The sequence below is a fragment of the Lynx rufus genome, unplaced genomic scaffold (assembly GCF_022079265.1).
Source record: "Lynx rufus isolate CCGP_SWC_20201006 ecotype Redwood Valley unplaced genomic scaffold, mLynRuf1.p SCAF_11, whole genome shotgun sequence".
In the NCBI taxonomy this organism is placed as follows: Eukaryota; Metazoa; Chordata; class Mammalia; order Carnivora; family Felidae; genus Lynx; species Lynx rufus.
The window spans coordinates 53,255,811-53,268,456 of NW_025814825.1; the positions used below are offsets into that span (position 1 = coordinate 53,255,811).

At 41.2% G+C, this 12,646-nt stretch overlaps 1 protein-coding gene across 2 annotated transcripts in view; it reads left to right on the forward strand.

Moving 5' to 3' along the window:
• Positions 1–2,692: 2,692 nt before the first annotated feature.
• Positions 2,693–12,646, forward strand: part of ATRNL1 (attractin like 1) — a 779,266-nt gene continuing 769,312 nt past the window's right edge. For both annotated transcript variants that reach the window (XM_047073493.1, XM_047073492.1), the window contains exon 1: positions 2,693–3,225. In XM_047073493.1, coding sequence (XP_046929449.1) covers positions 2,915–3,225 — 311 coding nt within the window. In that variant the 5' untranslated portion in view covers positions 2,693–2,914. The remainder of the gene's footprint in view (positions 3,226–12,646) is intronic.

Genomic DNA, 12,646 nt, shown 5'->3' on the forward strand with positions numbered 1-12,646 from the left:
CAGATAAGCTTGTCCAGGGGTAGACCTCATGGTTTATTCATCTTTGTTTTCTCTTCCTTAAATTCATAGTAGTTACTCAGTAAATGTTGACAAAAACAGCATGAAAGGAAAAAAAAAAAGGATATAGGGCAAGTGGTGATCCTGTGAGATCCTTGTGACAGTAATTTTATATATATTTAGTATATTCAGCTTGATTCTAAAGGCAAAGTTGAGAGGAAGCCTGTGGGGCTGAAGGTTCTTCAGTGTTAACATGAGGTACTGAGATGATTACAGTGGTTACAAGATTAAAAGATACATATTTTTAATGGGCAAATCCTTTGCTCGAATATAGGCCACAGTCAGTATGTGGCTGAGCAGTGATGTCTCTTGTTAAAGGGGCTCTCCACTGTACCTTTTCAATTACCTTCGCACTCACTGACTGTTTTAAAAACTTGGCCACCTTCCACATTTCTGAAAGCTACTCTACATTAGCTGTGAGAAAGACGTGGCTCCCTTTAAACTTTGGCTGGCATGAGAGAAGAATGGAGAAGGCAGCAGAGATTGTTCATATATGGCCACTACTAGAAAGAGTTCTGGATTTTACAGTCATGGAATTTAAAAGGTGTGATCCAGACGATATCCTCCTTTCAATTTTTTTTTTTTTCCAGAATGTTCTCCCCCCTTCTGCCTTCATTTCAAGCAGTCTCTAAGGAGCATCCTGATATAGAAAAGATGTGAAAGGAAGAAGGGGCTGTCCTCGTTTTCAGGTTTGAGGATGACATTTCTAGTACTGATATTATGGGGGAATTGTGATTTGTCTGTTGCATTAATGAAAGTCACGGTTTTCCTTTTTTCCTTTAAGAGAGCCACCTTTTTCTGGACCTTCGTTTTCCCTTCTTAAGTCACTGCTGAGGCATTTGTAAACCAAGCCAACACTTGCATTTTATTCACCAAAGTAGAACAAAGCATTTGCTAATAGAAATAGCCCGGTAAACTAGTGGAAAAAAGACACAGGGCTGATGGAAATCAGAGGCCTTGCATTTAAAGCTCCATTCATTACTTACCCCCAACCTGCCATTGACAAATCTTTCAACCTTTCTGAGTCTCTCTATCCTCATCCGCAAAATGGGGTTAAAGGAGGATTTCCTCTGCGCAGTGGGGATAAAAGATTAAAAGAGATGATGTGGGTACATTACGCCCGAAATAAACATGAGTTGAATTTTAACAATTTGACTGTGTGGTTCCAAACTAAAACTTTTTCTCCTTTTGCTGTCAGAAATGCCTTTGGTAGATTTCAAATTCTTTTTCATACTGTCTACTCTTCGTTGGTGGGGATCCCGTTTCATAGCTTGTAACTCGAGTATACATGGCTGCAATTTTGGGTTCGGCTTCCTTTCTCAAGGGTTTGAAATAGGCTGTTTAGAGAAGGCACGAAAGTACAAAGCAAAAATTTCAGCATATGCTATCAAATCTTGGAAAGTCACCTAAACGAGGAAAGACGGTCGCTGAGAGAGGAAAACGGCTCTTTTCTGGGCATCATCTCTTCCCTTCTGAAGGGGGGGGGGGAAGCCCCGATGTTGCAATATTTTTCAAGGCACAGTATTGTCCCAGATGGAGGAGGAAACACTGACAAGCAGAAAAGGAGATACCTGGGGTTCCGAGGCAGCACGGGGCAGGGGTGGCGCGCCCAGGGCTCAGAGCCTCGCCGCTCTTTGTTGGGGGCGGGGGAGTCACCGTGTCCGTGGAAGAAATGGCTCCCCCTCTGAGAAGTCCCTCCGCGGCAGCGGCTCCGCGACCCTCGCCGGCCCCTAGCCCCCGCCCCTCCCAGTTCCTGCGGACCCCACAGCGCGTGGGACTGCGGTGCCTTTAAGCCTTCTGCCTGCTGCACATGCTCAGCTCTTTGTGTGTTGTTGGGAGTTTTTCTAAGAAAAAAAGAAGAAATAGGCAGGAGGATGGGGCGGAGGAAGGGGAAACGCGGGGGGAAGAGCGCTGCACTTTTGCAGCTGTAGCCGGCCGACGGGAAGGGCTTCTTTTTGCTGAAGCTGCGAAGCCGGCCGAGCTGCTTTTTCGTTCCTGGGGCTCAGGGCGCGCGTGGCGCGAGTGGGGCCGGGTCCCCCCCCCCCCCGGCCCCCCAGCGCACGGAGGGGAAGGGCAGCGCGGGCACGCGGGCCGCACCTGGGGGGCCAGTCTCCCCGCAGCTCGCGGGCCGCGCCGGGTGGGCGCGCGCGGGGGAGTCCCCGGTCCCTGTCAGGGCGGGGCGAGACCACGGCTCTGGGTCCGTGGGGGGGGGGAGCGTGGGCACGCGCGAGCGGGGGCGGGCGGTCCAACGCACCGCGGGCTCCAGTCGCAGCCCCGGTGGCCGGCTGACGGCACGGGGGGAGAAGATAGCTGCTGGGGGGCCGCCGGCCGCCGGCCCGGCGGTGCGGCGCTGAGCCCCGCTGCCCGGATCCCCCTCCCGCGTTGGGCGCGCCCACCTCGGGGCTCCCGCGGGCCCCCGCCCTACCGGGCGCGCGGGGCTGGAGCCGAGGCAGTTGGCGCGAGCCGCGGGCGAGGCGGGGCCGCGCGCGGGGTCCCCTCCCCCTCCCGCAGGTCCCCTCCGGAGCGCTCCTCGCCGCCCGCGCCGCCCGCTCTCCGCCTCCGGCCCGGCCCGGGGCGCCGCGGCAGTGGGCTTGGCTCGCCGAGGACAAGGTCAGGAGACCGAGAGGCGATGCTCCAGCGCGACTGGAGGGAGCCGAACGGAGGCGACAGCGACTGGGATCTGTCCCTCCTGACCGCGGAGCGGGACTGGGGCAGGCGCCGGTGAGGGGGAGGAGGAGAAGCGGCGGCGGCGGCGGCGGCGGCGGCGGCGCGGTTTTCTCCGGCCGGATTTCCCCTCCTGGAACATCGCTGTCCGCGCCCGCGAGCGCAGCCCCGCCGGGCAGGGGCCCCAGGGAAGATGGAGCCGGGGGGTCGGGCCCGCATTGGCCCCCCGCAGCCGGCGGCCCCGGGGCTGTGGAGGGCTCGGCCGGCGGGCGGCGGCGGCGGCGGCGGCGGTGGTGGTGGTGGTGGCGCCTCCTGGCTGCTGGACGGGAACAGCTGGCTGCTGTGCTATGGCTTCCTCTACCTGGCCCTCTACGCGCAGGTGTCCCAGTCCAAGCCGTGCGAGAGGACCGGCTCCTGCTTCTCGGGCCGCTGTGTCAACTCCACCTGCCTCTGCGACCCGGGCTGGGTGGGGGACCAGTGCCAGCACTGCCAGGGCAGGTTCAAGTAAGTGCCTTCGCCGGACTCCGCATCTCAGCCCTGCCCCGCACCGGTCGCGCCCCCTCCCATCCTTCGCCCCCCTCCCCGTGTTCTCAGGCGGCCTCGGGTCCCCCGGCTGGGCGCCACCCGCGGCGCGCGCCGCGAGCGGGGTCCTCGCCTCCCTCTGCAGCCCTGGAGCCCCCGGGGCGCTGGGCTCCGCGCGGAGCCCCGACCTCTGGGCACTCGAAGCTCTCTCCGTGGTCCAGATGTCCGCAGCGACTTCTGGTCCCCTGCTCATCAGCATTTCCGTACTCAGTTATGGTGCCAAACACCATTTTGTTAGGTCACTAGTTTTTAATGGAAAAATGTGCAAGTAACTCCTGAAATACTTGGACGATGCAAAACAATCAATCAATGCAGAAATGTAAAGGTTAAAAGTTATGGTCTACCAGTACGTCCCTCTACTCCCATCCTACTGCTCTCTCTAGAGGTAACCGTTGATAACATTTTAGTTTATTTAGTAATAAAGAGTTTATGATGGGGTTACTCTGTGCCAAACACTGTTAAGCGCCTGACGTGGATTATCTCGTTTGTTCCTCACAACAACTCTGTGAGTTGCTAGAATTATTATGCCGGATTCACAGAGATAACTGGAGGCAACGGGTTTAAGTAATTTGCCCAGGATTGCACAGTGGTAAGGGCCGAATTATGATTCCGAATCAGCTAGTTTAACTCTAGAATGTTTACTTATAGCCAATATATTATGTTGAATTTGCTAGGACAGGTTTAATTGAGAATACAAGAGTGACTTTGGGTTACATAAAATGGTGAAATATCTGGACTCTTTAATATAGGGAAGGTAATGGATTTTTCCAACTGTTTGTTTCACTATCAGCTGCTGTGTGAGAGCATCATCGTCTTTTTTCCTGAAGCTCAAGGCCCTAAGGAGTTTGCGTTACAATAGTAAAGACACATTCCCCCCTATTGGTGGATAAATTTTACGTTCCTGCCTGATAGGGAAAGAAATGGGTGAGTGCGGGGGAGTAGCAAGATACTTGAGGCCATTAGGGTAGCCACCTGACAATCTGCAGGTAACAGTCATTAAGTAAGGCAACTTCTTAGATGGTTACTGTGAAGTTTGCTGGCTGTTTTGTGGCTCTGAAATAACACTGTGTAGATTACTGATATTTATTGTCAGGATGATAGCAAAATCTAAGTGAAATGTCTCCGTCTCTAAGGCAGAGCTAGGAATATTGTCCACCTTATTAATGTGTTATAGGAAAATGCCCTGGGAGTTTTATTTTATTAGGAAAATGTCCTGGGAGTTTTAAATATAGCATATTTTCCTTTTTTTTTTTTTAACTGTTGCTAGTTAAAACAGTGTTCCTTAAAGCTCTTGTGAAACTATTTTTTTTTAAAGGACACTTTAATTTTAGGTAGATCCTATTTAAATTTACAGCAGGCTTTTGGAAGTGAAATCTCAAAATGAAGCTGTATGACGTTCATTTGTGGCAATAGGTTGAGATGTTTTCTCACTTCTTACTTTCACAAATTAGTATAATAGTATAGTTTTGTTTGGTACTTTTTTGATTGGGAAGAGGTGCTAATTAAAAGTTTTAAAAAGTGCTTCAAGATAAGGAAAGATGTCTTATTGAATTGTGCTTGTTCATAGCGTTTTTTTTTTTTTTAACTTAAGTGTTTTTAAACTTGGGCTATGACAATTTCAGCCAGCCTTTTTATCAACCAAGAATCTTGAACATATAAACTGGCAGCCAAAAATGAAAAAAGCTGCATCAATTTTTTACATCTTTCTATTAATAGATAGGAAGATTGCTTGATTCATATGTGATTTAGGGATTTTGGCCTTTGTGTAGGTGGATTTGCTCCATTTATCTAAAGAGGACAAAGATTGCTGTAGTGCTGAGAAGCTTCTATATACATTTTATAGTAGTGGAACTTGTTAATCAGCTAGGTCCGTAGCCTGTAACCTTGCTAGCAGATGTTGTCCCAGTTAGTAGGCAAGGTCACAGATCAAGTTAAACCAGCTTAAATAACATGGGGAGATGATGTTCATAAACATAATATGTTAGTGAGTAAGGAATAGTTTCTTTAATACAGTTAATTAACAAACCCTGAACTAATCATTGAATATAAATAAATTCTTTGAAGTCGTTATATGATTCATTGTACTGTATTGGTAAGTACTTTTTCATTTCTCTGTGGAATACAAGCTATTAATTAGATAAATACAACTGGCACTACTCTGTGTTTTATGTATACTCTTAGGGGTAAAACGTGGTAGTTAATGTTAAAGGGAAGAATCAATTTAGAAGATGGGAATTCTTCCTGGTAGAGTATATGCTAAGCTAAGAAAGGTTTGTTTGAAGTTTGGTGGCTTATTTTATTCAGCATTTGAAGTAATAATGTAGTGGGAAAGACTTTAACTGGAAATTCTCACTTCATTAATTATCTTGAAAATCTTTTACTAAACTGAAGGATAGCAACGTAGAAAACATATCAAAAATGATCAATCTTGGTAAGCAGGTGTCAAAATTAATTGGCTGGCTTCATGATAACTTAGGTGTTTTTTTTTTTTTTTTTCCCCTACTGTAGGGATTTTACTGAGAATGAGTGTTTTCCTCAAATGGTTCTTTAGAATGAAAGATTAATGTTGGGGGAGGGGGCGGAGTGCAGAAGGAAATGTATCAAAAGTGGTACTTCTTTAAGCATTGATTGTAGTCTTTTATCTGTTTCCATTTGAATAGAATAAAACACATAGAATTACAAGCGATTTCTCACAGAGGTATAATGAAATGAATACTGATCTTTGACTAAAGCTAGGCTGAAATGTTTAGGACTGAGAATCAGGACCGTGCCAATTTGAAACATAAGGATATGATACATGCTAATTTGAGTAATAGTTACTTGAGTAGCTTAGTAGAACATTAGTTCAGAAAACAATTTGCTGCAAACTTTACCAAAATGAATGGCATTCTCTTTTAGAAACCAGTTCTTTAGAATTATTTCTGTAGAATAGTTGAGATTTATATTTATATAAATTTGTATTTTGTGATCAGACTTGGACATTTTCTTGTTAATGTGACTTAGGGGCCTATGACTTCTAATTTCTATATAAAACCTAAATTAATGCTCTGAGATTGGAAAATATTTCATTATATTAAGAACAATTTCTAAATGTAAATTTATTAAAACACATTTATTGGGTATTTTTCTAAAATCTATTACATCTTATATGTTTAATGTGTACATATTTATAGAAAATTTTTATTTCTTTTGAGAAAGGGAGGGAGACAGAGTGAGCGAGGGGAAGGGACAGAGAGAGAGAGAGGGAGAGGGAGAGAGAGAGAGAGAGAGAGAGAGAGAGAGAATCCCAGGCAGGCTCTGTGCTGTCAGTGCAGAGCCCGACATGGGGCTCGATCTCACGAATTGTGAGATCATTACCTGAGTCGAAATCAAGATTTGGATGCTTAACTGACTGAGCCACCCAGGTGGCCACTGTACATAGATTTTTTTTTTTAAACTCTTAGGTTAGTCAAATGTGGATACTGAAATTCTCATATTTATAATAGAAGTATTCTATTTCTGGTGACAGCAAAATGAAGATATACTGTTAAGAATTTCTTTGCTGTTATGAACAGAAAGGGGCAGGGTTAATTATGTAAATATGTTTTCTTAACTACTTTTAAACACATATTTGGAATCTTTTTTATTAATAGTAGAGAAACTGTCAGTAACACTGAAGGTGCACCCAATACTCTCTGACCTCTTTCTCCCTCCTTCTTTCCTTTCCTTCCTTCCTTGAATTTTTTAATGCTTTCACCCATAAGTTTTTTTTAAGTTTTTATTTAAGTTGCAGTTAGTTACCATACAGTGTAATAATAGTTTCAGGTATACAATATAGTGATTCAACACTTCATACAACACCCAGTGACATTGCAGTAAGTGTACTCCTTAATTCCCAGCCCAACTCCCCTTCCTTTCTGGTAACAGTCTTCTTTATTTTAAACTAAGGTTATAATATGTAATTTATATCCATGCATTCTTTATATTATTAAAACATACAGTTACACAGTATAAATTTAAAACAGTCTAAACAGAATATTTCTAAGATCCTAAATTGATAAAGTAAGTTATTTGTAGTAGCATGGTTTTCAAGACCACCTGTCTGCAGATTTGACTCTGCTCCTGTTTTTTTTGTTTTTTTTGTTTTTTCTTTCTTTCTGTACTTGTCTTTATTCTCTTTCCTGTCTGGTCTTTGGTTGGCTGATTACTAGACATCTTTTAAATCTTAGCTTACACTAGTACCTAAAGGAGGCTTTTCTGACTTGTCAAACTGTGCCCCCTTATTATACACTCTTACAGCAGTCTTTTTCCTTTTTATTACTTTCAAAAGGAATTATTTAATTGGAATTATAAGTTTTTTCATTATTTTTAAGACCTTTATTGAGGTATAGTTGACATGCAATAAATTATAAAATTTAAAAAGTTTTGTCTCTGAAACTATCACCATAATCATAATCATAAAAATATCCTTCACACCCAAAAGTTCCATGTGCCCCTTCGTAATCCTTCCCTCTCCTTCCTGCTGCTTCTCCCTATCCCTAGGCAATTACTGAGTTGCTTTCTGTCACTATAGACTTGTTGGATTTTTTAGAATTTTATATAAGTGAAATTATACATTGTGTATTCTTTTTGTCTGGCTTTATTCACACAGCTTATTTATTTTGAGATTCATTAATGGTGTATCAGAAGTTTATTCCTTTTAATTGCTGAGTAGTATTCTGATGTATGGATATACCACAATTTGTTTTTCACCCACAGAAGGGCATGTAGGTTGTTTCTAGTTTTTGTCTATTCTGTATAAAGTTGGTATAATCTTTTATGCAGAAGTCTTTATATGGACATATGCTTTCATTTGTCTTGGGTAAACACTGAAGAATGGAATGACTGGTTCACATAGCAGATACATGTTTACCTTTTCAACAAACTGACAAACTGTTTTCCAGAGTGGTTCTATTATTTACATTCCCACCAGCAGTGTAGGAATCTTCTATTTAATTCACAGTCTCACCAACACTTGGTGTGGTCAGTCTTTTAAATTTTGGCAGTTCTAATTTGTATGTAGTGATATGTCATTGTGGTTTAATTTGCATTTTTCTAATGACTAATGGTGTTGAGCATCTTGTCATGTGCTTACTTGCCATCTGTATATCTTCTTTGGAGAGGTATCTGTTCAAAACTTGCACATTTAAAAACATTTTTGTTACTGATTTTTATGAGTTTTTTACACATTCTGGATATTAGTTCCATATCAGATATTTCATTTGCAAATGTTTTTTTCTTGGCTGGGGCTTGTCTTTTTATTCTCTGAACAGAGAATTTGTTTTCAAAGAACACAAGTGTTAACCATTTTTTATTTTTTTAATTTATTTTATTTATTTATTTATTTTTTTTTCAACGTTTATTTATTTTTGGGACAGAGAGAGACAGAGCATGAACGGGGGAGGGGCAGAGAGAGAGGGAGACACAGAATCGGAAACAGGCTCCAGGCTCCGAGCCATCAGCCCAGAGCCTGACGCCGGGCTCGAACTCCCGGACCGCGAGATCGTGACCTGGCTGAAGTCGGACGCTTAACCGACTGCGCCACCCAGGCGCCCCATGTTAACCATTTTTTAAAAAAACGTTAACTTATTTATTTTTGAGGGGGGAGAGAGGGAGAGGGAGAGAGAAAAAGAGAGAGAAAACACAAGTGGGGGAGGAGAGACACAATCTGAAGCAGGCTCCAGGCTCTGAGCTGTTAGTGCAGAGCCTGATGAGGGGCTCAAACCCACGAGCCATGAGATCATGACCTGAGCCAAAGTCAGACGCTTAAACTGACTGAGCCACCCACGTGCCCCAAAGAACACAAGCTTTAAATTTGATGAATTCATTTCTTTCTTTTAGGCGTTACATTTTTGGTGTTATATCTCTGAGACCTTTGCCTGGCTTATAATTCCTCTTGAATTTTTTTCTAGAAGTTTTGTAGTTTTAGACTTTACATTTAGTTTTATAGTTTGAGTTAATTTCTGCATATGGTGAGAGGTGGGGATCTCAATTCTTTCTTTCTTTCTTTTTTTACATATAGAAATTCAGTTGTTCCGGGACCATTTTAAGAAGACTATCCTTTCTCTGATAAGTAGCTTTATATCTTTGCCAAAACCAGTTGTTCATATATTTGTGTGTTTATTTGTGGATTCTACTCTGTTCCATTGATCTCTTTGTCTGTTTGTATGTCAGGACAATAATATCTTGGTTATTGTAGCTTTATAAGTCTTGAACTCAGCAAATATTAAGTCCTTCAGTTTTGCCCTTTTTTCAATTATTTTGGCTATTCCAGCTTCTTTTAATTTCCTTATGAATTTCAGAATCATCTTGCCCATTTCTTCAAAAAAGTCTGCAGAGATTTTACTTGGGATTGTATTGAAGTTACAGACCAGTTTGGGGGGACAATTGACCTCTTATTAATATTTTTTCTGACTCATGAACATGGTATATCTCTCCTTTTATTTAGGTCTTCTTTAATCTCTCAGCAAAATTTAAAAATTTTTACTGAACGGTTCTTACAACACTTGTCAGTTTTTCCCTGAATATTTCACATTTTTGGATGCTGTTATAAACTATATATATTTTTACTTTTAATTTCTGATTGTTGCTATTATATGGAAATACAACTGGTTTTTTTTAAGTTAATCTTGTGTCTTTCATTCTTACTAAGCTCATTAGTTGTAGTAGATTTCTATAGATTCCTTATGATATTTTGAATAGATGATTATGTTGTTTGCAAACAAAGATACCTTTACTCCTTCATTTGCAATCTGGATGCCTTTTATTTTCTTGCCTTATTTCACTGCCTAGAATCTCCATTGCAGTGATCTATACATGTGGTGGCAGGGGTCAACTGTATGTCATTCCTGATTTAGGGGGACAATATTTAATCTGTAACCATTAATATGATGTTATCTGCAAATTTTTTGTAAATCTCTTTTATTGCATTGAGCATGCTTTTTTCTGTTCCTAGTTTGCTGAGAGTTTTTATTGGGATGGATATTGGATTGTGTTGAATACTTTTTCTGCATCTATTGAGGTGATCATATCATTTTTCTATTTGTTGATATTATGAATTATATTGCTTTCATTTGATGTTGCCTTCATTTGATTTAACATATATAACTACAGGTTCAATTTAAGTAATATATGTATATATATGACTGTATAACTAGAATTTGTTAAGATTTATTTTCCAGAATATTGTCCATCATGGTAAACATTCCTTGTGCATGTGAAAAGAATGTGTATGGTGGGTAGAGATTGAGTTGATTCACAGTTTTGTTCAAGTTTTCTGAAACCTTTGATTTTCTGCCTATTTCTATCAGTTATTGGGAGAGTGGTATTAAAATCTTCAGTTATAATTTTGCATTTATCTTTTTTACCCCTGTAGTCTTATCTGTTTTGCCTCATGTATTTTGAAGCTCTGTTATTAAGTGCATAGAATTCCTTTTGATAAATTGACCCCTTTTTCATTATGAGATGACTGTTGAAAAGATGATCCTTTTTTCATTGATGTCTTTGTACCTTTGTTAAAAATCAATTGGGTATCTCTATGTCTGTATCTGTTTCTTGACTATGTTCTGTTCCTTTGATCCATGTGTATGTGTCTGTCCTTTTGAGAGTCTCTCTCTTTTTTTGACTATTGTTGCTTTACAGTAATTCTTGAAATTAGATAGATTCCTATAACTTTTTATTTTTGAAAACTCATCTAGCTTTTTCAGTTATTTGCTTTTCCACATATTAGAATCAGTTTGTCAATTCAAAAAAAAAATCCTACTGAGTGGGTTTTTGTTGACTTGGGATCATTTTGGGAAGAACTGACATCTAAACAATACTGGCTTCTCCAGTCCACCAACATGATATATTTCTTCATTTATTTAGGTGTTCATTTATTTCTTGCATCACTGTTTTGTAGTTATTAGGTATAGATCCTACATGTATTTTGTTAGATTTATACCCAAATAGTTTTTGTTCTTTGATGCTATTGTAATTGGTGTTATTTCTTTCAGTTTGTTTCCATTTGATCATTTTTATTATGTGGGAATACAATTGAGTTTTTAAAATTTTATTTAAATTCAAGTTAGTTAACATACAGTATAATATTGGTTTCAGTAGTAGGACCCAGTGATTCATCACTTAGATTTAACACCCATTGTTTATCCCAACAAGTGCCCTCCTTAATGCCCATCACCCATTTAGCCATCCCCCCACTCAACGTCCCTCCAGCAACCCTCAGTTTGTTTCTCTGTATTTAAGGGTCTCTTATGGTTTGCCTCCCTCTCTGTTTTTATCTTATTTTTCCTTCTCTTCCCCTATGTTCATCTGTGTTTCTTAAATTCCACATATGAGTGAAATCATATGATAGTTGTCTTTCTCTGCCTGACTTATTTCACACTCTAGTTCGATCCATGTTGTTGCAAATGGCAGGATTTCATTCTTTTTGATTGCCGAGTAGTATTCCATAGTGTATGTGTACACACACATGTATACATACATACATACATACCATATGTTCTTTATTCATTCATCGATTGATGGCCACTGGGCGTTTCTATAATTTGGCTGTTTTGTAAATGTTTATTTATTTTTTGAGAGAGAGAAAGAGAGGCAGAGGCAGAGAGAGAGAGAGGGAGACAGAGGATCTGAAGTGGGCAAAGTACTGACAGCAGAGAGCCTGATGCCGGGCTTGAACTCATGAACTGAGATCATGACCTGAGCCGAGGTTGGACGCTTAACTGACTGAGCCACCCAGGTGTCCCAATTTGGCTATTGTTGATAGCACTGCTATAAACATTGGGGTTCATGTGCCCCTTTGAATTAGCATTTTTCTATCCTTTGTGTAAATATCTAGTAGTGCAATTGCTAGTCCTTAGTGTATTTCTATTTTTGATTTTTTGAGAAATCTCCATACTGTTTTCCGGAGTGGCTGCACCAGTTTGCATTCCCACCAACAGTACAAAGGGACTCCTTTTTCTCTGCATCCTTGTCAACACCTGTTTTTTCCTGAATTGTTAATTTTAGCCATTCTGACAGGTGTGAGGTGGTATCTCATTGTGGTTTTGATTTGTGTGTCTCTGATGATGAATGATGTTGACTTTGTATCCTGCAATGTTGCTAAACCCACTTAGTTTTAGTAGCTTTTCTTATATAGATTCCTTGGAATTTTCTACATAGACAATTAGGTTATCTGTGCATGGAGACCATTTTACTTCTTCCTTTATAATTATATAAATATAATTTATGGGATAATCCCCACTTGGTCACAATATATTGTAATTTTTGTATATTGGTGTATTTGATTTGCTGTTTTGTTGAGGATTTTTGCTTCTGTATTCTCAAA